Source organism: Myotis lucifugus, unplaced genomic scaffold (genome assembly GCF_000147115.1).
Source record: "Myotis lucifugus unplaced genomic scaffold, Myoluc2.0 scaffold_69, whole genome shotgun sequence".
In the NCBI taxonomy this organism is placed as follows: domain Eukaryota; kingdom Metazoa; phylum Chordata; class Mammalia; order Chiroptera; family Vespertilionidae; genus Myotis; species Myotis lucifugus.
Window position 1 is genome coordinate 3,352,087 of NW_005871117.1, and position 26,949 is coordinate 3,379,035.

General features: G+C 38.3%; 1 protein-coding gene across 1 annotated transcript in view; it reads right to left on the reverse strand.

The window, feature by feature from the left end:
• Window positions 1–26,949, reverse strand: part of VCL (vinculin) — a 110,471-nt gene that overhangs the window by 47,447 nt on the left and 36,075 nt on the right. Inside the window, exon 2 of the mRNA XM_006090237.3 lies at window positions 21,272–21,342. Within this exon, the coding sequence (XP_006090299.1) occupies window positions 21,272–21,342 (71 nt within the window). The remainder of the gene's footprint in view (window positions 1–21,271; window positions 21,343–26,949) is intronic.

Below are 26,949 nucleotides of genomic sequence, written 5' to 3' on the forward strand. Positions count from 1 at the left end.
TGCAGTACCTGACTATTTAGTCAGGGGCACTAACCTCTTTTCCCTTAGATTTCAAAAAAAAAAAAAACAAAAAAAAAAAAAACAGCAACACAACTGCCATCTGGTGTGAATGAATCTGGTGTGAATGAATCAAAATTATACCTATTTTTTTGTCAGATCAGCAAAAATAAAATATATCTTTTTTGGTGTGCCACAGGATTTTAGTAATTAATTTATGTGTGCCACAAGATTTAAAAAAAGGTTGAAAATTGCTGCATTAAGCAATGAAGATAAGAATAACAACAAACTTCTCTTTGAAAATAATGCAAGCCAGCAAAGTACTCAAGAAAAAGGAAATCTGTCAAAATCTATACCCAAAGAAAATATATTTCAAAGTTTAATGTGAAATAAAAATTTTTTCAGATATACAAAAGCTGGAAGAATTCATCACTAGCAGACTTGAACTATAAGAAATGTTTAGGAAGAAGAAAAAGTATGCCAGATGGAAATTTGGATTTACAGGGGAGAAAAAAAAAAGAGCACAAAGTGGTAACTATGTGGGTAAAAAGAAAAATACTTTTTTCCCTTACTCTTTAAATATCTTTAAGAGATAATTGACTGAAGCAAGAACTTTTAAAAAAATAAAGTTTAAAAAAGTAAATTTGGTTTGGCATTTGAGGACTGGCTTCGACAATGATTACGGCAGATGTTTTCCATAAATTAATGAGCGAAATTTACATGAAAACATTTTTAACACATGTATATAGTATACAATATGGCAGAAAATATATGTTTTATAACTAAAGTTATGATTTAAAAACGTTTAAATGAAAACTTTAAAATATCCCAGAGAAGCATTTCAAAAGTCCTTTAAGAATAGCCAACCACTCACTAAAGACCACTAGCTGGAGAGCACTTATCTGTTGCTTCAGGTTTTCTTTTTTTTTTTTTTTTTAAATCATTTTTTAACATATTTTATTGATTTTTTACAGAGAGGAAGAGAAAGGGTTAGAGAGTTAGAAACATCGATGAGAGAGAAATATCGACCAGCTGCCTCCTGCACACCCCCTACTGGGAATGTGCCCGCAACTAAGGTACATGCCCTTGACCGGAATCGAACCTGGGACCTTTCAGTCCCCAGGCCGACACTCTATCCACTGAGCCAAACCGGTCAGGGCAGCTTCAGGTTTTCTAATAGCCATTCCAACTGAAACACCTCTCTCCCCTCTCTTACTTGACTAACCCCGACTTGTTCTTTTAGACTCCACTTTTAAAGGCCTCATACTTGAGGAAACTATCCTAAATCTATGAGTACCTCTCGTATGTGCTCTCACGAGACATATCATACCCTCAGTTTAATTTTCACTATCTCCCACAAGACTATAAGTTCAGCAGGGCAAGGACCTTGTCTATCTTGTTCCTTAATGTGTTCATAGACTACAATGCCTGACACATAATAAATGCTCAATAAATACTTAAATGAAAGAGTGAATTTTCAACAGTTACAGGCAATCATGAAATCACCTGGCCCATAGAAAATAACTTTAAAAAGGAACAAACTTGATTTTATTTCCAGGTAACAGGAATCTTGATGAAATTATAGCAAACATAAGCATCATAGAATGCAACTGTTGCACTACACCTATTTGTAAGGATCCAGTTACTGCATAAGTGTTTCAAATTTGAGGAAAAACAAAAAATAAGTAGTCATCATAGAGAAAGGAAACAACAAAGAAAGATGAAAGCTTTGCAGGAATCAATGTGATTCTCCTCTAATGGTTCCCTTGTGTGGTAAAATGATAGGGCCAAAATAGACACTGCACCATTTTCCCCTATAATAAGACATCTGATCTGTATATTAAAATTTAATGGCATTCATAAAAGCCAAACAAATCCCACCATGACTAACCAGTAGTCAGAAACAGGAAGGAGTCTGTGTTGTCTGTGGAAAATGAGATTGTATATAAACACTAAAGCTGTCTCACTTCTTAGAGTGATATTCTACTTTTTAACACAAATCTGAATTTTTAAAAATCATTTTAGAGACTGACAGCAGGGCTAAGATCTGTTTCCTAAATAATTATATATCTTGACTATATATTAATAATAGTGATATTTTAAATCAATCAACTAACAGGTTAAGGCTTCCCTCTGCCTTTGAATCTTCAACCAAAATTAATAGAAAATTCTTATGGTTTAGATCAATGAACCAAAGACAGCCTCATGGGACCCAAAATATGTTCACTCATAATCCACTAATCCATTCTTCCAAGAATTACCACATGATATAACTTGATACAATTTAAGAGATGTAAAGGTTCCAAATGCAGTTCCATGTGACTTCAATGATCACCAATCAAAAAACAACCTTATGCTGAATTTTTTATTTAAGAAAAATAAGGGGAAAAACAAATCCACAGATGATAAAGATTGATTGCCACAAGTCATTTTATTCTAAAAGGAGAAGGTCAGAAGAAGTAGCCAGATCTTTTTTTAAAATATATTTGTACTGATTTCAGAGAGTAAGGGAGAGGGAGAGAGAGAGAGAAACATCAATGATGAGAGAGAATCATTGATCGGCCACCTCCTGCATGCCCCACACTGGGGATTGAGCCCACAACCTGGGCATATGGCCTGACAGGGAATCCAACTGTGACCTCCTAGTTTGTAGGTTACTTATTTTAAATTCATTTAGTTTAATCCTTTCCTATATTTGTTCATCTAACATATTGAGCACAATACTACATGTTATGAGTCCTGGAAATAGATTTTTTTTTAAGGGGTTACCATCTTAGGCAGAGACATACATGTAAACAAATACAAATTAGTATTCAGAAGTAGATTCAGCATGTGTTGAAGGAACATAAAAGTGGGAGTAGTCATTTTTACCTGAAAGCTTAGGAAAGCTGTGATGGAGAAGGTGAAGACAGCACTGCTCCTGCCCTCAGAAGCTCAGACCTACTTATAAACATGATTCTCTTCACAGCATCTCTTCGAGTTATTTTTCCAATGGAATAATATTCTTTCTCTCTTTCTCTCCCCTCCCACCTCCTCCCCCACTGCTCCCTCCCTCCGTCCCACCTTCGCCCCCAACACAAGAGTCCTTTCTATAAAAAAGTAACATATACATAGTAAAGGTCCTGGCTTAACAAAGGAGGACAGTCTACTATTGCAATATACAGGTAACTCACCTTGAAGCCAAACTATCTCAGTCTGCTTCTGTAAATATCAATCAACATATCCCAGCTCATTGATTTAGTCAAAGAAAGGAGAGAGCTTTGGACAAGATAATATAAAGGAGACAGTCTCATGGACCTATTTAGATATATACTGCTCCATAATTTAAATCTGAAAAGCTGCCCTAGCTGGTTTGGCTCAGTGGATAGAGCATCAGCCTGTGGACCAAAGGGTCCCAGGTTCGATTCCGGTCAAGAGCACGTACCTGGGTTGCAGGCTCCTCCGCAGCCTGGCCCCTGGTCGGGGCGCATGCAGGAGGCAACCAATCAATGTATTTCTCTCACATCAATGTTTCTCTCTTTCTCTCTCTTTTCCACTCTCCCTGAAAATCAATGGAAAAAATATCCTCAGATGAGGATTAATTAATCAATCAATAAATCTGAAAAGCTTTCTGAAACAGTCAACAAGTTAATACTTTCACCCCACCCCCCAAAACATGTTGGGGGTGGGAGTAACTATCCTATATCAAATTCCCTGTATTTATAAAACCTAACCTTAGACAGTATAGACATTTGGGTTATAAATACTATCTCACACACCAAAAAAACACCAAAAAAAAACCCACCAAAAACCATTCTGTTAGCGAAAGACTGGAGTACTATGGAATAGAACACCTGAAAATCTGATTTCATGGACATCAGGTTCCCTGGAGCACACTCAAAGCAGCAGGAGTTTACATCTTGGGACCTGTCATTTCAAGAGAGATGGTTAGGCCACAAGCATATCCTACACACAAGGCACAGACAACACCTGGGAGACTGGAAGTAAACAGGCAGAAGAAGAAAGAGAACACAATTGGCTGGAAGGTGAGGCTTTCCCCACTGTAGCCACTGAACCCAGCACCTCCATTACCTCTTTTTATTTTATTTTATTGTTTTAAAGAGAGAGGGGGAGGGGGAGGGGCTGGGGAGAAAAACATCAATTTTCTGTTCCACCCATTTATGCAATCATTGGTTGATTCTTATATATGCCCTGACTGGGGACCCAAACTGTAATGTTGGCCTACTAGGACGATGCTCTAATCAACTAAGCTACCAGGCAAGGGCAGCACCCGCATTTCTAACCAGGCTGGGCCTGGCATAATTATTTGGCAGGCAAACTTGACTGTAAGGTCTATTCCTGTTTTCTCCATAACCTTGTTGAGACTTCCCTTCCCATCTGGGCAGGGTCTCTCAGATATCAAGAGAAGCCCAGACCACTTATTTGTTTGCAAAGCCCATCATATTTAAAAATGAAGTGCCAAGCCCAGCTGGTGTTGCTCAGTGGTTGAGCATCAACCCATGAACCAGGAGGTCACGGTTTGATTACCAGTCAGGGCACATGCCCAGGTTGTGGGCTCAATCCCCAGTAGGGGGAGTGCAGAAGGCAGCTGATCAATGATTCTCCCTCATCATTGATGTTTCTATCTCTCTTTCCTTTCCCTTCATCTCTCTGAAATCAATAAAAACATATCTCTAAAAAAATGAAGTGCCAAAACAGGTCACAAATATGATGGTGTGTATAAGTGTTTACATTTAATCATTTTAATTGCATAATAAACATCTTCTTTCAAGACACTCTTTTTCTCTATGACTTTATTAAAGTCCAGGCCCTACCTAAATATTATGCCTGCAGAGGCCAGGGGATGAGGGGAAGGGCAGGCCTTCAAACCTGCCCTTTATTTAGAATCTACCATCAGCCAAAGGTCTGATAAGTGAAAATGACTCCTGAAGCCTCAAAAATTCTCCCTTCACTAAGTATTTAAATTGTTAACCTGAGGAATGAGCTCTAGTGAAATTTCCAGCAACTGCTTTCCAGTTTCCCTCTAACAGGAAGTCCTGCCTCTATGAGGAGTACCGGAACACAGAGTACAATCCATTCATTCTATCCTCAGTTCTTATCGTATTTATACATGGGATTAAAAAATAATAAAAACAATATATGTGAAGATGTCAAAAGACTAGAGAGATATGTAAAAATAAAGTGTTGTTTTTTAATATACTTGCCTTTTGGCACAAATTTTACTTTAAAATAGCTAAAGTAAATTCACTCTGTGGTATCCCAGTACTGGTCAATGTGCTTTGCTCCTGGTGTTGCCATTTTGAAAAAGGTCAAGGATCCTCAGCCATTAGTCATCTAGAAACCTGAGTGAAGGCCACAAGCAGTTACAGTGTTTAGGAGGGAGTCAGGAACACAGAGTACCAGGACCCACTTTAATCTAGTGCAAGCAGCAAGTGCAAAGCACCAACTCCATGTGCACACTGTGATAACACCAAAACATGCTGCTCCAACTCCATGTTCCTAGATTTAAGATCCTACAGGCCTCATCCACAAATAATTTCTTACCCTGTCCTAACTCGGTGATACCACAGGACTGCTTTTTCAAACCCAAAACCAAAATTAAAAACCACAATGACTCATTCTGAAAACAGTCAAAACCCTTTAAGGGCAATGCTAGGACATGTCCATTTGAGATCACAAACCTAAAACAAACACAAACAATATAGGCTCACTAAATTCTTTATTTCAGATGACATTAGAAAATTATGCAGCCAGTGAAACAAAACAAGATTCTGCCTGAGCCAAGAGATACCTAAAGGTAAATAGCATGCTGGGAAGGAGAGAGTTTAAAGTGTCACTGCTGCCCAAAGCTATATGCTCCTCAAGTCTTAGTAGGCAGCTTATTTGAAAGGTAGAGTATGAGTCACGACCTTTGAATCCTTCAAATCCTTAATGACTAGTCCTGTCTTTGTTCCTACTTCCTTCACCTCCTGTTCAAATCTGGCATCTGTGAAGGAAGAAGGTTCAATCGAGAACTCTGCTACCTACATGTCCATTGGCAACTATGGTCTTCCCTCCACCTCATGCTAGGATTATTATAGCAGAAGCAGAGGAGCGTATAAGCAAGCATGTTTTACAGATGCCAGTACTTTTCAAATGTATGGTGATGCTCTTGTGCTTAATAAAAATAAAAATTTACTATTTTAAAACATTACAAATTCGTTGTATCTTTTGTTCTTAAACATTCTTCATCAACTAATAATAAAAAAAATTCACTATTATTATTTGAAGGTCTTTATGCTGAAAAAAATTGACAATCACTGTTCTACAACAGAATGTAATGAATGAGTTAGAGGTATAAATACCTAAATACAAAATGAAGTGGAATGAGAGAATATTTTTGCTTATAAAGGATATTTTGCTTATAAGGAAAAACCACATCCAAAAACTAGGATGTGGATTAAAAAAAACAAAAAACCTGGAGATACAAGTAAGGTAACATCAATCAACAGTCATTCTAAAAAAAGAATAATAAACAACAAAAAAATTAACACAATTTAGGATCCAGGAAAATGACAAACTTATAACCACTTAATAATATTGCTTTGAAATATGTTTAAAACTGAAAATTACATGAAAAACTAACAAATCTACAATTATTATAGATTTCAATATATGTCAGTCATAAACTGAGAGTTCAAACAGACAAAATGGTAAGTCTATGAAAGCTTGATAAGTAATATTTATATGTTGACCTAATTGATATTGAAAGAACCCTATACCCAAAAGCAAAAAAGATTTCACTTTCTTTTCCACATAGCGAACACTTATTATAATGGACCACTTATTATGTTGCAAAATAATTTCCAAGAGTTGCTCTTATACCAACTATTGCCTTTTGAGCACACTGCAATTAAATTAGAAGTATAACAATAAAAAGATAGTAAAAATAATTTTGAAATCTTTATAACACACTCCTAAATAATGCATATGGTTAAAGAGGAATTTGCAATCAAAATTAAAAAATATTTAGGGCTGAAAACTATTAAATTACTTATAGCTGTTTCCAAACATGTAGGATTCAGAGCAAAATTAAGAACCTAAAATATGTTTTTTAAAAGTGTATTTTTATTGATTTCAGAGAGGAAGGGAGAGGGATAGTGGAGAAATAGAAACATCAATGATGAGAGAGAATCATTGATAGGCTGCCTCCTGCATGCCCCCTACTGGGGACCAAGCCCACAACTTAGATATGTGCCCTTGACCAGAATCAAACCTGGGACCCTTCAATCCACAGGCCAATGCTCTATCCACTGAGCCAAACCAACTAGGGCTAAAATATATTTATTTAAAAACAAGAAAGACTGAACATAAAGCTTGAAATAATGAAATATCCTATATAATAAAAGGCCAATATGCAAATAGACCGAATGGCAGAATGACCAGTCACTATGACGCATACTGACCACCAGGGGGCAGATATTCAATGCAGGAGCTGCTCCCTGGTGGTCAGTGAGCCAGAAGCCGGGCTCACAGCTGGCGAACACAGTGGCTGTGGCGGGAGCCTCTCCCCCTCCGCAGCAGCACTAAGGGCTCCCGAACTGTGAGAGGGCGCAGGCTGGGCTGACGGGACCCCCCCCCCCCGTCAAGTGCACAAATTTCGTGCCCTGGGCCTCTAGGTATGTTATAAGAAGAGATTCTTTTTTTTTTAATATATTTTATTCATTTTTTACAGAGAGGAAGGGAGAGGGATAGAGACCCAGAAACATTGATGAGAGAGAAACATCAATCAGCTGCCTCCTGCACACCTCCTACTGGGAATGTGCCCACAACCAAGGTACATGCCCTTGACCGGAATCGAACCTGGGACCCTTCAGTCCGCAAGCCGACGCTCCATCCACTGACCCAAACCAGCCAGGGCAAGAAGAGATTCTTATAATAAAGGTGAAAAAGAGTCTTAGCAACTGGAATGAGCACCAACCTGGGAGTCAGATAGCTCAGCGTTTGAATCCTACATCTGCCATTTATGTACTGCGTAACTTTTAACAAGTTACTGAGCTTCTCTGAGTCTTAGCTTCCTCATCTCCAAGATAAAGTAGATAAAATAACACAATGCAAAATACCCAGCTCATAAAAAGTATTCAAGAAATGGAGCTAATTTTACAAGTTTTTGGTTTTGTTTGTTTGTTGCTTCTAGAAAGGAAAGAACAATAAAGATTTTCAATAGATGTGAAAAAAATTTAAATCTTGAGAACCCCTTAATTTGGGACTGGACCTATGTCAAGGTAATAATTAAAGAAATAATTGTGGTTTAATTTAAGTGTCTCTTCATTTTTGTAGGGTAAGGCTGGGGCAGCAATTACCTCAATCTTAGATATATAAAACTCTAATATGCAAATAGACCAAACGGCAGAACAACCAAACAACCAGTCACTATGACGTGTGCTGACCACCAGTAGACGAGTGTGGAACATGGCGGGCATCGGCCGTGGCAGGATGGTGTAGCAGGTGAGCTGGTCGCTGTCACTGGGGCAAGCCTCTGGTGGTTACTGAAAATTCTTTGCTCCTCTGCACCGCGGTCCCGCCCAGCACTCACACCCGCTGCCTGCACTGGAGCCGCCGCTTGCACCTGCTGCCAGCCCCAATCGCTTGGCACCGTCAGTGGATGCAAGTGGCGGCTGCTGGCACCAAACACCCCTCAGGGCTTCTCCACCTCCCCCTGTTCCTGAGGAGTGATCGGGGCCGGCAGCCGCATCTCGCATCCACTGCTAGCGACAGCCCTGCTCACACCCGCTGCCGGTGCCCAGAGCCAGTCCCGATCACCCCTGAGGACTTTTCCACCATCCCCTGCTCCTGAGGGGCGATCAGGGAAGCAGCCACCATTCACACCTGCTGACAGTGCCAACCTCAATCGCTCTGCGCCATCAGCGTGTGCAAGTGGGGCCTGCACCGTCAGCACCAGCACATGGGATCGGCGGCGGCGGCAGGAGCGGGGCTGCCAGCAGACAAGGGACCAGTGGCCATGGTGGAAGGGACCAGGTGGGGGCGCAGAGGATGGGCTGAGATGCGTCCCTGTGCCTACCGCAACTCACGGACCACAGTTCCTTTCAAGATGCACAAATTTGTGCACTGGGCCCCTAGTTCATCTATAAAATAAAACAGTTGGATTAAATAATCTCTATAATCTCTTTTCACTTTAAAATGTTATGACTTTGGCCTGGATGGTGTGGCTCAGCAGTTGAGCATTGACCTATGAACCAGGAGGTCATGGTTCGATCTCTGGTCAGGGCACATGCCTGGGTCGTGGGCTCAATCCCCACTGGGGGCATGCAGGAGACTCTCTCTTATCATTGATGTTATTATCTCTCTCTCTTTCTCCCTTCCTCTCTGAAATCAATAAAAATACTTTTTTTAAAAAAAAAGAAGAAAAACCCCATCATTTAAAAAAATAAAATAAAATGTTATGACTTTGGGCCCCGGACGGGTAGCTTAGTTGGTTAGAGCATCGTCCTAATACACCAAGGTTGTGGGTTCAATCCCCAGTAGGGCACATACAAGCAACCAATGAATGCATAAATGAGTGGAACAACAAATCAATGTTTCTCTCTCTCTCTCTCGCACTCTCTCTCTCAAATTAATAATTTTTAAAAAATTTTAAGTTATGATTTTAACTTCTTTACAGTGTAAGAGTTGCAAGACACTGCAGTACATCACTAAGTATATCTGTAATATTCCTTCTTTGGAAATACTTAGGGAAAGTATAAACGGTTAACCTCTAGGCATAACGTTAGTACTGCCTGCAGAGAGAGGGGTGGACTACACGACTTCTTGAAAGGTCAGACTGTGGAAGGAACATGGACTTGGAAGCCTGGGGACCACCAATAAGAAACATGTCCTGCCACTTACAAGCTGAGCGACTCTGGGTGAGTTAAAGTTTGTCGAATCTCAGTTTTTTTATCTGTAAAATGTAACATATTAATACCTTTAAGTTGGGTGTTCTCAGAATAGCATGCAAAAATGAAAATATATAAATACCTGGCCCACTGATATTTACTCAATAAATGTGAGTTCCCTTGCCCTTGAGTTCCTTTCTATTTTGTTGTTGACAGTATTACAGATGTTCCCCACTCCCTCCTCTTTGCCCCCGCCCCTAGGGTCCTTTTAATCATGTGATTTTGATTACTCTGTAGATACAATGGAAACGAAAGTATTACATATTTAAAATTTTATCCGTTTATTTCTTAATCATGAAGGGTATACAAAGTAAACTAAGGATTAAATTTCTGCCAACCTGTTCTGCAGGTTAATAAAATGACGCAGAGCTCATTATACAGAAGACTCAAACTTAACAAATCATTTTTGTTTGAGAAAGTCTGTGAAAAACAGTAGTACCCAAGTATGTTTAATGTGGCAAGTTCAAGGTTAACCGAAGTTTTGAGTGCTTCCTCTAGGTCACAAATGCATCAAGTCAGCTGGCAGATCTGAATGACTGTCTCACAGAAACTTATTTATCTACATTAAGAGGCAAAGTTCTCTTAAGATAGCCAATGAAAAGGACCACACACAAAAAAACTCATGTTGAAAAAACAAAAACATTAGAATCACCCATTATGCCCAGACAAGCAAAGTGCACTGAGGGGTATGATCTAAGAATGAATTCTAAAAAAAGATATTCTGGGCACTTTCACAGAGAAGAGTGTCTAAAAATACAAATTTCATCACAAATTATTTTGAGCGTTAATGATCATAAGCAAAGAAAAAGCTAAATATAAAGACTGGTGCTCTAAAAATGTTCTACCAGTTTAAGTCAAAAGAGATCTAAATTAAATATAAACATGTTTTAATCTTTTTCAAATTTCTTTTTCGTACTTGAATATCAGTCAAGGTAAATTCATACAAATATATGCTGTAACTGTGCTTCACTAAGGAAGTTTTAAGGGTTAAAACAAGGTAATTTCCTAGAAAATATGATTAATGAGAATCATGTAGTTTGCCAATAGTACATACTCCTTTTCACGGAGTATTTTAAGAACATTCTTTTATTCAATAGGCCTAGACATTACAATATTTTTCAAAAATAGTCCAAGTGGCGAATCAATCAAAGTTCTGATGGCTTCAAGCAGACTGTTCAGAGCAGCACTGAGGCACAGTTCTAAACGAAACTGTCATTTGCCTGCCAAAATACAAAGAGCATTATGCCCTTTTTGAAAAGTTCATACCACAAAACTACCTCACAAGTGACGCCTTTTCATATGTTCAGATACTGAACACCCTTGGATGAGATCCAAGAACTGCCTTCCTTATCCATTTCTGCAGAAATAACAAAATTCCACTGTATACTGCAACAGCAATTTTTCCAAGGCAAATAGTCTGCCATAAACATTTTTTATCTGTAAGGAATCAATTGACACAAATCCACACCGACAGAAAATGAACCTGGTTGTTTTGATATACGGCCTCCTCTCCTTCACCAGCACCTGTTTCATCCTGTATTTGGCCATGAATCTTCCTGAAAAACCATTTTCACCTTGTCATTCTAATGCTCAATAACTGCAAAGCGCCCTTGGCTGGAGTTGCTCAGTGGTCAGAGTGTCGGCCTGCACATATAGGGTGTCCAAAATTCACGCAAGATTTGAATTTTGCGTGAGCATTAACAACAAAAAAAAATAAAAGCCTAATTTTACTTGGTTTATTGAATCAGATTCTAATATCTGTTGCCCTTTGATTTCAATCCCTTCAATTTGATAAGCATTACCAAGTACCAATTATGGCCCAGGAGCAGGGACAATGAAGACCACGGCTTTGCGTATGTGCCAGCAAAGCCGTGGAGGCCATTTACCCGATGTGCTATTCCATACATAACCCTATACTGTATAGTTTATGAATCAATAAAAAAATTACAATTTTTAATTATAAACCTGTGTTTTCTATCAAAATTACTTCTTGCGTGAATTTTGGGACACCCTATAGAAGCGTCTTGGGTTCCAGAGCTGGTTAAGAGTACCTACATGGGTTGCAGGCTCCCTGGTCAAGGCATGTGTGAGAGGCAACCAATCAATGTGTCTCTCTCACATCTATGTTTTTTTTTCTCTCTCTCCCTCCTTTCCCTTCCACTCTCTCTAAAAAAAAACAAAAAAAAAAAAACAAAAACAAACAAAACAATGGAAAAATATCCTCAGGTGAGAATTAACAACAACAAAACTGCAAAGCTTTTCTGCTGCCCAATTCCAAATTCCTCTGCCTGGCTTCCAAGAGCCTTCATCACCTGGCCCAACCTACCTACCGATTTAAGCTTAGTTCCTATGCTCCCAGCATGGCTGTTCCTCCCCCCACAGGCCCCCATGACTGGCTCATGCCACTAGGAGTGTTTTCCTTTCTCCCACAACTGTCCCACACAAAGCATTTTCCTTTTCCCTACACCTATTGTCCCAAGTCCCACTTCCTACATGAAGCCCCTTTCTACTGTTCCTCCCTACAATGATAGCACTCTTTCTAAAGTTAGTCTAGACTGCAGTTCTTTCATTTGACATTCTTAAAGCACTTTTTAGTAATCTCTCTACAGCAGCAGTTTTCCACCTCTGTTCCTCTATGATTCATAGAAGAATAAAACTCACATATGAGACATACCCCCATGAGTGTACCTGGGATTATGCACAATTTCCAGCCACAATAACTGTAATTCCACTAATTCTCTCCACTAAAGAAAGCATAATAAAAGCCAGTGGATATATTTTACTTCAGGAAAGGTTAAAAGAAAAAAAAAAGAAAAAACCTCGAGATCAAAAATGAGAGGGATATTATTATACAAGTGACTTTGAATATGCTCAATTTACTTTTCAGAAAAGTAAAGTATTCACAAGCTTTGGCCCTTTATTACTATTAATAAATAACTTGTAATATGTCTTACCAGTGAGCTTTCATAATACACGGATAAGAACTGCTATTATATGTAGCACTTAGCATGCTAAACACACAGAAATTAATCAATAAATATTTAATTAAACAGTGCGTCCAGCCCATTAATCAATCAATTGCACAGACATATTACTGCTGTTGTCTGATGATGATGATAGACGACAATGGAGCAAAAGGCAAATAGGAGTACAGAAGCTGAATCTCCTGCTGACAGTCTCTAAAGAAATAAACAACTTCTTATAGGGCAAGTTTAACCAATATTTTAATAGTATAGTATTCCTAGAGTCTGGAGATTGAGGCAACTTCTATGGCAATTGCCATGCAACCCTACACCTTTTGAGCAACAGTATGGCTATGAATGCAATCTTGGGTAAAATTAGTAAATTGTAAACTCTATTTGACAGTGGAATCAGGGATCAGACAACTTTTGCTTCCCCAAGAAACCTTCCTGTGACAATGCAAATCTTGCTCTATATTAAAATGGCTCTCACTTTTACAATAAGGAATTGCTCAAGCACTGGAAGTCCCTCGTCAACGGTTACAACTCAGCTATATAATCATTCACTGATACTAAACCATTCTCCAACATTCAAACATTCCCTTAATTGCTAGCCACACAAATAGACCATGATTTGATTTTGGGACCCCCAAATCCTGAAAATGTCAAAAATTCTGAAAATGTCATATCCTTCCCTAAAAAATATCTCAATATATATAAGATTGCTTAGGTATAAATTTATCGATAGAGCATAAGTCTTCTGATTTCTCCAGCCCTAACATCCTAACATTCTAGGAGTAGAGACTGATCTAAGAATAAATGTTTAAAACTTATTTTAATTGTTTAATATTTTTTATAGATTTCAGAGAGGAAGGGAGAGGGAGAGAGAGATAGAAACATCAATATGAGAATCACTGATCGGCTGCCTCCTGTATGCCCCCTACTGGGGATCAAGCCTGCAACCTGGGCATGTGCCCTTGACCAGAATCGAACCCGGGGCCCTTCAGTTTGCAGGCCGGCGCTCTATGCACTGAGCCAAACCGGCCAGGGCTTATTTTATTCTATAGTGTTGCCAAAGCATATACTTAGAAATCCTTGTGAAACTGGATGACAGAGGAAGCTTCAGTCAATCATGCCCTGGAAACTTCCAAACATCAACCAAACAGCCCAAAAGAATGTCCTACTCAACAATCCCAAGGATGTCATTAATTGTTTCCATCTGTTTTCCCCTCACTGTCCCCTCCCCCTCCCAGTCACAGCATCTACTGAAGTTATTTTCTGCTTTATTTTGCATTCTAAAGAAAAACAAGAATAGCATTAACAATGATCATGTTTTAAATTGCAGAATATTTATATGCCCCAAACTTTGTTTAACAACCAGTCATATCGTTTTTTGTACTCTGGAGAGTATAGCATACTAAGTTATGTATTTTTAAATTTTTCAGTTATCATAATGCAATTTTCCCTTCCAATGTTTTCCCAAGGAGACCAGGGTTTTCCCCATGGAATGATAAAGGTTAAAGCAACTAAATCAGTGGTTCTCAACCGTGGCTGCACATCAGAATCACCTAGGAATCTTTTTAAAATCCTGATTTCTGGGCCTTATCCTCCGGAAATTCTGTTTCTTTGTTACTAATGTTGTGGCCCACCCCATAACAAAGAAACAGAATTTCCGGAGGATGAGGCCCAGAAATCAGGATTTTAAAAAGATTCCCAGGCGATTGTAATGTGCAGCCAAGGTTGAGAACCACTGATCTAAATGGTTTCATCCATTAATGATCTTTACCAAAACCAATAGTCTCCTTAGAAGTTGTACAATGATGACTTTCTGTCATTTTTTTCCACACCTGTTGGTTAGAATTCCCCTCCATCAATTAGAGCTACTAGGCTATAGTGAAATAAAGTCTGTATAGAAAAGGCAGGGTAGTCACAAATTTTTTTCTTGTGATGAGAACTTTTAAGATCCTTTAGCAACTTTCAAATCTAAAATACAGTACTGTTAACTACAGTCACATCACATATTACACATTACATTACACTCCCAAGACTCATCTCTCTTATAACTAGATGTCTGTACCTTCTGATCACCTTTACCCTTTTATCCATTCCCAACCCTGGGCCTCTGGCATCTACCAATCTATTTTCTGTATCTATGAGTTTCAGTTTTTTTGTTTTTTTGAAGATTCCACAATGAATGAGATCATACAGTATGTGTCTCTCTGATTTCACTTAAGATAATGCCCTGAAGGTCCACCTATGTAGTTGCAAACAGCAGGGTTTCCTTCATTTTTATGGTTGAGGAATAATATGGTTGAATATTACACATATATACAAATAATATATAAGTGTATATGTTACACATATATAAAATTTTTATCCATTCATTCATTGATGCACAGTTAGGTTGTGTCCATGTTTTGGCTACTGTAAATAATGCTGCAATGAACATGGAGGTGCAGATATCTTTTGAGACAGTGATTTCATTTCCTTTGGATAAATATCCAAAAGTGGAATTGCTGGATTATATGGTAGTTTTATTTTTAATTTTTTGAGGAACCTTTGGAAAAGCAGGATAAATGTTTAATTATTTTCTTTAAATTATCAATTACCAGTGAACCAAGAACGCAGCATAAATAAACACCGGTACTCACCGCCTCCTACAACCACATCAAAATTATAACTAAAATACAGAACAACCATCATTCAGAACTGCTGAAAGCTGGCTAACTGGAAGTCCTACAACTAGAGAAGTAAAGAAAGCACACTGAAACTTTGTAGGGGAGGAGGCACGGAACAGGCTGGTCCAACATCCACATGTGCCATTTTTTTAATTGGGAGGGCTATCTCAGCTGCAGAGGCCCCCACCCCCCGTGAGGAGCAAGAGGTCCTAGCCCCACACCAGACCCCCAGCCCAGGCTCCCAGAGCTGGGAAGGGAAGTACCCATAACTTCAGACTGTAAAAACCAGCGGGGATTGTGGCAGAGTGATACAGAGACTGCTGGAAACGAGGTATTCCTCTTAAAAGGCCTGTGCACAAACTTACTCGGACTCAATCACTCTGAGCTCCAGCGCCGGGAGGCTTTGGGGGACCCAGGGACATATAGGGAGGAACTAGATTGTCTGGCATCCCAGCAGGAATTTGGGAGTGGCTTTTTCCAGATGGGGGTCCTTACAGAGGTTAATGTTCAGGTGCTAGGACCTCCCCCATTGCAGAGCTGACCGGCAGCCATATCTGAGTTTCCATCAGGCTGGCTCACACTGTTCACTCTGCTCTGATGATTCCCTGAGACCCCACCCCAACCAAGCTGTTTGCAGCGCCACCCAAGCTGTTTGCAACAGCTTTTCCATATGAATGACCTATCCTGGTTCAGGCTCCAAACTTTGCTAAAATCTCTCAAGCAAGCAGCAACTGGCATCAGGGTGCCCAAATTATTAATAAAAGGCCCAAGACCCGGCACTAACACCAGCCTGCCTTGCTTCTCAACTGGGCCTCATCTGGGCACTTCACAAGCCCAATACAAGTAGCAGCTATCTGCAAACCTCTCTGTAGCTCCTGCCAGGTGGCCCCAGGCAGTGGCTGACTTTGCACCTCCTAGGAGGCCCCAGAGCCAGTGGACAGCTTCAGACCATACCAGATTACAACTCTATACATCCACAAGCGACATACTCAAGGGGCAGACTCAGTGAGCACCAAAACCCCACTGAAGCAAGTCCTGCTCCATAGGGGTGACTCCTGCATAGCTGCTCTTCCACTATAGTCACAGCTGCTCCTCACAGCCAATTGGCCAGGAGATCAATTCCTTCCAGTGACACCAACAGCAATCAAGGTTCAACTTCAAGACTGTGCACACAGCCCACACAAGAGCGCACCTAGAGTGCCCAGCTCAGGTGACTAGGGAGGCTGAGCCATTGGGCCTTGCAGGACACCTACTACACAGGGCCACTCTACCAATTCCAGGAGCCATAGCAGCTCCACCTAATATAGAAACAAACAGGGAAGCAACCAAAATGCAGAGACAAAGAAACATGTCAGAAATGAAAAAAATGGAAGCAAACAAACTACTGGATACAAAATTCAAAACAATAATTGTAAGATTACTCAAGAATCTCAATGAGAGCTTTAAGGGATTCAAAGAGAGCTTCAAGGGACTTAATGAGACTTTTAAGGATGTTACTGAGAATGTCAAAGACAGGGGTCCTCAAACTATGGCCCGCGGGCCACATGCGGCCTGCAGAGACAAAGAAACATGTCAGAAATGAAAGAAATGGAAGCAAACAAACTACTGGATACAAAATTCCGGGCCCGCAGTGCGCATGTGTGGAATGTCTGAGGGACAGTGAACTGGCCCCCTGTTTAAAAAGTTTGAGGACAATGTCAGACATGAAAAAGGATCAGTCAGAAATTAAGTATACACTAACTAAAATTAAAAATAATTTACAAGGATTCAATAGTAGAGTAGAGGATTCCGAAAATCAAATAAACAATTTGGAATATGAAGAAGCAAAAAACACCCAATTAGAAGAGCAAAAAGAAAAAAGAATCCAAAAATATGAAGATAGTATAAGGAACCTCTGGGACAACTTTAAGCGTACCAACATTCACATTATGGGGGTACCAGAAGGAGAAGAGAGAGAGCAAGATATCAAAGAACTATTTGAAGAAATAATGACAGAAAACTTCCCCTACCTGCTGAAAGAAATATACTTACAAATCCATGAAGCACAGGGAGTCCCAAACAAGAGGAACCCAAAGAGGGCCACACCAAGACACATCATAATTAAAATGCCAAGGGTTAAAGACAAAGAGAGACTCTTAAAAGCAGCAAGAGAAAAGCAGTTAGTTACCTACAAGGGAGAACCTATACAACTGTCAGCTGATTTCTCAACAGAAACGTTGCAGGCCAGCAGGGAGTGGCAAGAAATACTCAAAGTAAAAAAAAAAAAGAAATACTCAAAGTCATGAATAGCAAGGACCTATTACAACCAAAATTACTCTACCCAGCAAAGCTATCATTTAGAATTGAAGGTCAGATAAAGAGCTTCACAGACAATAAAAAGCTAAAGGAATTCATCACCACCAAACCAAGTATTACATGAAATGTTGAAGGGTATTCTTTAAGAAGAGGAAGAAGAAGAAAAAAAAAAGATAAAAAATATGAACATTAAAAAAGCAATAAATACATATCTATCAACAATTGAATCTATAAATCAAAATAAACAAAAAATAAAATAAATGAATAAGAAATCTAACGACCAAAATAAACTTGTGAATAGAATAGAATCAGAGGCATGGAAATATGGAACAGACTGGCAAATCTCAGAAGGAAGGGAGGAGTGGGACAGGAAAAGATTAGCCAAAGATCTTACGTGCATATATGCATTATCTATGGACACAGGTAAGGTAAATGCAAGTTTAATTATAATATGTTTACTGACAGCATAGGATTCCTCTTAATATTACTATGCTGATGCAATGGCACATAACCAAAGTACGCTCACATTGGTTAGAACTAGAAGAAACTTTGGAGGTCACCAAGGTCAATACAAGCAAGTAAAAAAAATACCCCCCTCCCCCCAAAAAAAGATACTCCCTGGGTCTGGGTGGGAACTGGGTGGAGAGGGGCAATGAGGGGAAAAAGTGGGATATCTATAATACCCTCAATAATAAAGATTTTTTTTAAATAAAGAAAGAAGAAAATAAAAAAATAAATTACCAGCGTAAGGGGTTGGTGTCCTAGTTACCATCAAGGGTGATCAATTTGTTTTGTTTTAAAATTACCTAGTTTTTAAAAGATGTTATCACAATTAGGGCACACTCCTTAATTTTTCTAAGTTCCCAAAGAAGCCTATGAGAGCAAATTACATAATTGACAGGTATATTTCTGGGAGTAAGCAGTAATGAGTTTACTAAAGAAATTCATTTACTAATCAAATGATATTCAGACTTGAATATCAAGGTTGAAAGAACTTCCTGTGGGATCATCTAGTCCAACCATCCATCTGACATTAAAATCCCCTGTACACTCTCACCATGCTCTATACCTTTCAGAGAGTGATAGGCAAATGGGTACAAGCTGGGGCTGTGTTTTTAAGGTAAGGTAAATGCAAGTTTAATTATAATATGTTTACTGACAGCATAGGATTCCTCTTATTATTACTATGCTGATGCAATGGCACATAACCAACGTACGCTCACATTGGTTAGAGCTAGAAGAAACTTTGGAGGTCACCAAGGTCAATACAAGCAAGTAAAAAAAGATACCCCCCTCCCCCCCAAAAAAGATACTCCCACAAAACAGGTTCTACAAAACACAGATGCTTCCGGTACCTTTGACACCTGAACATTTTGCAGAATTAACAGAAACATAGTTCTGTAGAAACACCCACTTAAGTAAGTTAGAAATATGAAGACATCCATAAGGGTGAAAATTTGCATCTCTTCAATTAAAATAATAGAACATAAGGAGGATAAAAATAAACACATCTCACTTTAAAACTGTGATGTATAACACACATACAGAAAAAAATGCCCAAAACATATGTATAATATAATAATTATTAAAAAACAACAACCACCAACACTGTAAGTCAACACTACAAATCAAAACAACTCAACACCATAAGTCAAAACAACTCAACACTATAAGTCAAAACAACTCAACACTATAAGTCAAGAAATAGAACATTATTACCATTTTAGAAGCCCCTATGTGCTTCTCCCTGTGTATATCCCTCTTTCTTCTTCCCAGAGGTACCACTACTCTGACTTTTATGATCATTTTTCCTTACTCATCTTTATCATTTTACCAAATAAACAGACACTGTTAACAAATAAACATGCCAGTTTATTTCTACAATGTTTCTGAACTTTAAATAAATGAAACCTATCTATATAGCTATCAATAATTCATTCATATCTCTCAATTGTTTTTGAGATTCATTTACTCTTTTATTCTAATTGAGGTGAAATTAATTTAACATAAAATCAATCACTTTAAAGGGAAAAATTCCCATTCCTTTATTACTGATTAATATTTCAATTTGTGACTACACCATGATTGTTTTTATCCATTCAACTGTAGATAGACCAAAAGGGTCATCATGAACACTGTCAATATCAATATTTTTGTATATGGATCCTAGTGTGCATGGGTTTCTCTAGGGAACATACCTGAGAGTGGAATTTCCTATCTTCTCCTTTGTTAATACCAAACTTCTTTCTCAAAGTGTCTGTACCAATTTACATTCCCAAGAGCAGTATATAGGAGTTCCAATTGCTCCACATCCTCATCAACAACTGATATTATCTGACTTCCTTTTATGGAACTGAATACTTATCTCATTCTTATTGACTTGCAGAGGCTCTACTTTTTTAAAAAATTGTTATGGGCCCTGGCCAGTGTAGCTCAGTTAGTTGGGCATTGTCCTGTACATCAAAAGGTTGCCGGTTCAGTTCCCAGTCAGGGTACATGCCTAGGTTGTGGGGCTCGATCCCTGGTAGGGGGCATGCAGGAGGCACCCAATCAATCTCTCACATCAATGTTTCTCTCTCTCTCCCTCACCCTTCCTCTTTCTCTAAAAATCAATTTTAAGTCTTTTTTAAAAGAAATAAAATAATAAAAACTGTTATGCATCAACCTTTACTTTTACTTAGGACTTGACTGCCATTTAGAACAAAGCCATTAATCAAAGCCAATATAAGCAAGAACCTAGGAAGTTTTAACTAATCAAAAGTTAGTATCTCTGCTTTTATGCAGGATAGGCCAAAATATCTGAAAATTATTTGTAGGAGAATTAGGTGATATGTAAATATAACAAATTTAAAATGCTATTGAAATATAATAATGGTTTTTAAGTTTATTCCCTTATCTCCAAGCAAAGGTGTTCAGTATATAATTCAGGCTTATTTGCATGCTAAGATCAGAAAGTTTCTGAATCCTTTTCATTCTGGAAAACAACACTCAGAAGCCATGATTTTATTAAATAATTATGTTGCCCTGGCCAGGTAGCTCAGTTGATTAGAGCATCATCCTGATATGCCAAGGTTGTGGTTCAATCTCCAATCAGGGCACATACAACAATCAACCAATGAATACATAAATGAGCATAAATGAGTGGAACAATAAATATCTATCTCTCAAATAAAAATAATTAAAAATAAACATCAAATACAGTGGTCTTGAAAAATAATAATAATGTTTAAAATGCCTAACACAAATGAATAAAATCAGCAGTAGGAAACCTAAGTGTTAAAAGATGAAAAATTGAAATTTCAATTTTAAACACAGTATTATATTTTAAAATATAACTGGAATAGTTACTTTTCTTTCTTAAGAAGAGGATTATTCGTCTTAGCAACAAAAGACTATTTTAATTACTCACTTAATAAATGCTGGTGGCATATCTCTCTTCAAAATCTGATCCTCAGTGGTTTGAACAGTCTCTTTCCCAACCTAGAGAGGAAAGAGAGTCACAATTTAAAAATGAATTCTCAGACTTTAAAAGCTTTTGGTAAACCATATTTAAAACTTTATAGTATACTTTATACTATATTTATATACTTTATAGTAATTAAATTCAAAGAAAATTTTGGAATATTGTACAATTATCAAGATTTCTCCCATATATGCTTCCACAACACACTTGGATAACAATCTGAAGTACAAACATAATGTATTAACCCTTCTCTAGAGTAATTACTTGGAAGGCATCATTGAGCACAGAGAAAAAAAATTCATTGAAATATATATGGGTGATGTGTGCATGTTTAACTGACAAACTGCTTTGTCTCTAAAAAAGCACACGAAGTACCTGAATCAAGGTGGGTAGGCTAACGTGTTTATAGAGGGGAAAAATGTTATTGGATTGGGAAAAATATGTGATGGAATTATGACTCTGAAATTAGAAATCAAACATATGAAAATACTAGTACACAACTTCACTAGTAATCAGCATATTTTTCCCCTAATTCTTTTTAAAGATCAACTTAAAAAGGAAAAATATATAATGCTAAATGCTGCAATGGGATAGTTTTACACCCTACTGGTGGAAATATAAATTGGTATATTCTCTTTAGACAATCATTTGTTAGTGTGTGTTAAGGAACATAAAAAATGTCATATCTGGGAGTTCCACTTATGAGAATATACCCTATTAGCAATAATATCAAATATGGTAATAACAATATTCACAAAGTATTCATTATCATGTTAGTTATGAAAGCCAAAATGTTTTTAAAATAACGTATCCAACAACAAGGAATACTTAAGTAAATTAAGATATATCTTTAGATTGAGTACTGTAGGGTTATTAAAACAATGGTTATAAAGACTAAGCACTATGGGAAAATTTGACATTATATTTCATTTATAAAGAAGAATAAAAAATAATACACTATGAACAAAACAAAACAAAAAATCCATATGTATAAGGCAAAACAGTGAAAGAGTATAAAATAATATGTTACCAGTGGTTTTATTAATTATCTATATTTCCTGTTTTCTAATTTTCTGGAATGTGAATATAGACTTTTTTTAGTTTAAAAACTAATACCAAGCACTGACTGGTGTGGCTTAGTTGCTTGAGTATCATTCCATGCACGATGCTGACAGTTCGATTCCCAGGGCACAAGCCTGGGGTTGGGCTCAATCCCCAGTGGGGAGAGTGTAGAAGGCAGCTGATCAATGTTTCTTTCTCATCAATGTTTCTCTCCCTCTCCCTCTCTCTTTCAAATCATTTTTTTAAAAAACATATAAAAATGTAAGCTAATATTAAAATGTTATTCTTGGTTTCTTAGATACAAATATTTTCTACCTAATGATTTTAGAATTTATCTGTCATTTTATTTAAATCTTCTAAGTGATAATGGCCAAAAAATTTTAAAATATTGAAATATTAAAAGTCACACTAACCAGATTGTGTGTCTGTGCACATGTATTTATTATACCACAAATGATACACATACTTACCTTCTTCAAAATTATCCCTATGTAAGGCTTAAATGTCAATTTTCCTTTTACTGTATCACATATACTGTTAAGTATTATAGAAGTAAAGTTCAATATAGTGAATGGTGAAATTCACCAATCGTATCAATATAAAGCTATCTAAGAGTGTTAAATCATAAATATAAACCCCACTTTAATGCAGAAATCTGTAAAATTTTCTAAGCTCAGAATGGAAAGTATCTCAATACTACTATCTAACCATTTAACTTTTGATTGAGTTTAAAGATGAAAATGAAAAGAAAAATCCCTAAATGCACAGTAAAGCAGCTAAAGGCAATAACACAATAAACTATTCTCAGAGAGTACAAGTCATGCATAAGTTAATAAATACAAGTTTTTCCTCTCAAGTTAATAGCTCAGAAAGAGCAACACACATTACACTGTGTAAGAGCCAATGCTTTGTAGACAATAGACTATCTGTATACAAATAAAAGCCTTTTAAATCAGCAGCTGGTTCGGCAGAGTTTTTCAGATCAAAACATGACAGAATATTTCCAGATGTATTGTTCACTAGATTCCTCAACTAAAATCAACCATTCAAAAAGCTGTGAACCATCGCTTCTCTGCCTTTTGGCTAAGATCAAGTATAGTAAAAAGCTGTGGGCCATGATTTCATGAAGTAAAAGATGATGTTCAGAAATAATCACCAGGAGGTATAAAGGGCCTAGGAGATTCACATTTAGATACATGGAAAGCCCTTTTATTTTAGACACACACATATACTGAGAGAGGAAGAGAAGGAGGAATGGGGAGGGAGAGGGGGGAGGGAGAAAGAGAGAGAGAATGAATTTTTCTAATGTCTTCTTTTTTTATTAATATATTTTTATTGATTTCAGAGAGGGAGAGATAGAAACATCAATGATGACAGAGAATCATTGATCGGCTGCCTCCTGAATGCTCCTACTGGGAATAGAGCCCGAGATCCGGGCATGTGCTCTTGACCGGAATCGAACCTGAGACCCTTCAGTCTGCAGGCTGATGCTCTATCCACTGAGCCAAACCAGATAGGGGCCTTCTTATGTCTTCTTTAGAAAGTATTCAGTTATTCAGTTTTATTAAATATACACTGGGTACTGGGATAAATAGGAAATAAAAATAAGTTTCCTGCCTTCATAAAAGCGATATTCTAGTAGGATTAGACAGCAAGTACAAAAGTAAATAAATAAATAAACAAAAAAATCATTCCAGATAATGATAAGGATGATGCGATAGAATGGAGTAGAGGGAGCCTACCTTAGAAAGAATAGACAAAGCAGGCTTCTCTGAGGAAGTAACATTGGAGTTGAGACTTTGAAGCTGGGAAGGAACCACACATGTAGAGCTTGAAAAGAACAATCCAGAGGCAAAACAAAAAAACAAAAAAGCCCTATGGAAGGAAAGTTTGGGTGTATTCAGGAACCACAGGAGGCCAGTGAGGAGGAAGGTGTGGTGACGAGGCTGGGTAAGAAGGCAAGGCTAGATCACAAAGCACAAAGAGACTTTTAGGCCAGGTTCAGGTGTTGGGAATCTTTTCTAAGCACAATAGGAAGCAGGGGTGCTAAAGGACAGGTTGGCATGATCTGATTTTTCTTTTCAAACGGTCATTTTCCTTGTTGTATGGACAAGTGATCTTAGCAGGCACAGGGAAGCAGGGTGACCAGTTAGGAGGCTACTGCCATCACCCAGCAGAGAGACGATAGTGACTTAAAACAAGACTTGAAAGTGAAAATGGAGAATTACTTCTTTGGGAAGCAGACAGAATTAATAGGACTTGTTCTTGGACAGACTGAGGTAAGGGTTGGGGAGCAGACGGAGGGAAAGAAATAAAAAGCTCTCGATAAAACAATCATATACCAGGCAGAACTGTGAAAACAAATATTCTGACCCCAGTTGAGGGAATTACTAAGGAATGAATTTTATTTAATTTTTTAAAAATTATCTTTATTGTTGAAAGTATTACAGATGTCCCCTTTTCTCCCCCGTTGACCCCCTCCATCCTGCACCCCACTCCCCAGGTCTTCACCACACTATTGTCTGTGTCCATGGGTTATGCATATAAGTTCTTTGGTTTTATTTAATTACTTTATGTCTCTCTTATAAGAGTGACAGTAAGTGGGAAAGAGAAATAGATAATAGATACTCAAGTGATGGGCACTAAATCTGATTTACTATTCTAAGTTGCATTCATACTTACAGTGAGAGTATCCACAAACACTCTCATCTTCAATATACTCAGTCTAGAATAGGTCAGGTACAATGACTGGTCCAGGTTTCAAGGCACAACACATAAAACATGACTATATAGAATGACTGCCAATTTCACTTGGGGAGTTAATTTTTGGCAATGCTATCCAACAGAACTTTCTGTTGTGATGGAATTGTTCTACTTAAACTGTGCTACCCAATACAGTAGCCATTAGCCGCACGTAGCTATTGAACACTTGAAATGTGGCCAGTGGGACTGATTTAATTTTAATTAATTTTAATTTTTTTAAATTAAACTTCATTCTTTTATGCAGTTTTAAGTTCACAGCAAAATTGAAGGGAAGATACAGAGATTTCCTTATACTTTCTGCCCCCAGACATCAAAAGCCTCCCACATTAACATCCCCCACCAGAGTGGTATTTGTTACAATTGGTGAACCGATCATCGACACAACATAATCAGCAAAGTTCATAGTTAACATTACGGTTCATGGTTGGTATTGTATATTCTAGTGTTTGACAAATATATGACATGTATCCATCGTTATGGTCTCATACGGAGAATTGCCCTAAGAATCCTGTGCTCTGCCTATTCACCCCTCCCTGCCCCCAAGCCCCTGGCAACCAATGATATTTTTACTGTCTCCATCGTTTTGCCTTTTCCAGAATGTCATACAATTGATCATACAGTATGTAGCCTTTTCAGATTGGCTTCTTTCAATTAATTTTAATTGAAATTGCCATTTGTGGCTGGAGGCTACCATACTGTACAGCTCAGGTCTATGGGACTTTGTCTCCTAAAACTGATCTTCCTGCCTCCACACCCCTCCTCCTTCTAATGTACTCTTCACACAGCTGCTAGATTATCCTTCTTTTTTGCCTTTGCTATGTGGTATCTTCACACACAAAAAAGGGGGGGAGGGGAGGGGAGGACAGGGGGAGCTGGGCCTGGACAGGTAAAAGTTGCCAGGTAGAGAAGAGAGATCAGACAGCCCAAGCAGAAAGAGGAACATAGGCAAAGGCTCCGGTGGTTTAAGCATGTGATGGACTTGACAAGAAAGACAGACGGGTGTGGCTTCCGCAGAGGGCAGGGCTGGGAAGGACACCCTGAGTCAGCCTATGAGAGGCTGAATGCCAAGTCAAGGCAGAGAGAATTATATAACTTAACCTGCCCATTTATTCAAAAGTTTATCATCCTCTGTCCTAGTTCTTTCCAAATCAGTGTTCACGCACTGAAGTATCAAGTCAAGAACTTCCAAATAAGCCGGTTTCTAAAAATACGCAGGACCAGAAAAGCTTCTCGTTTTTGTGAACGATGGCAAGCCCGTCTAGGAGAGCCAGAGACAAAGCTTCACGCTTCTCAGCCACCAGCCAGATCACAGCAAACGCACTGTCCTCCGCTCTCCCCACAGCACCCATCTCTTCCAAATAAGAGGAAAAGAACAATTTTAAAAAGGGATTAACTCACAAAATGCTGCTTGTTAGAGAGCAGGAATCTTCATGGCTCGTGGAAGGACATTATTCCTGGGGGTCAGCCTCAGTGTGGGGAAGATATGATCCCTACAATAGGCTACAACTCTGCAAACGCGCAGGTCAATATAATCTTGACAAATGCTTCTTAAACCTGTTGAGCACCAGGTAAGTAAAACACTTGGCTGGTTAAGCCAAATGTTTTTGCTACATACATGTTAAGAGCACATGCATGGGAATTTGGTGACTTGGTTTCTAGTTCTGGCCAAGCTACTAAATGGCAATGGGACTGTAAATAAACCATGTAATTACTCAAATATTTCTTCTACACTATGTGATCTCTTTAGGTGTTGCCTCACTTATCTACTGTGAGTGGGCCAAGTTTCATTTAGCTCTCTG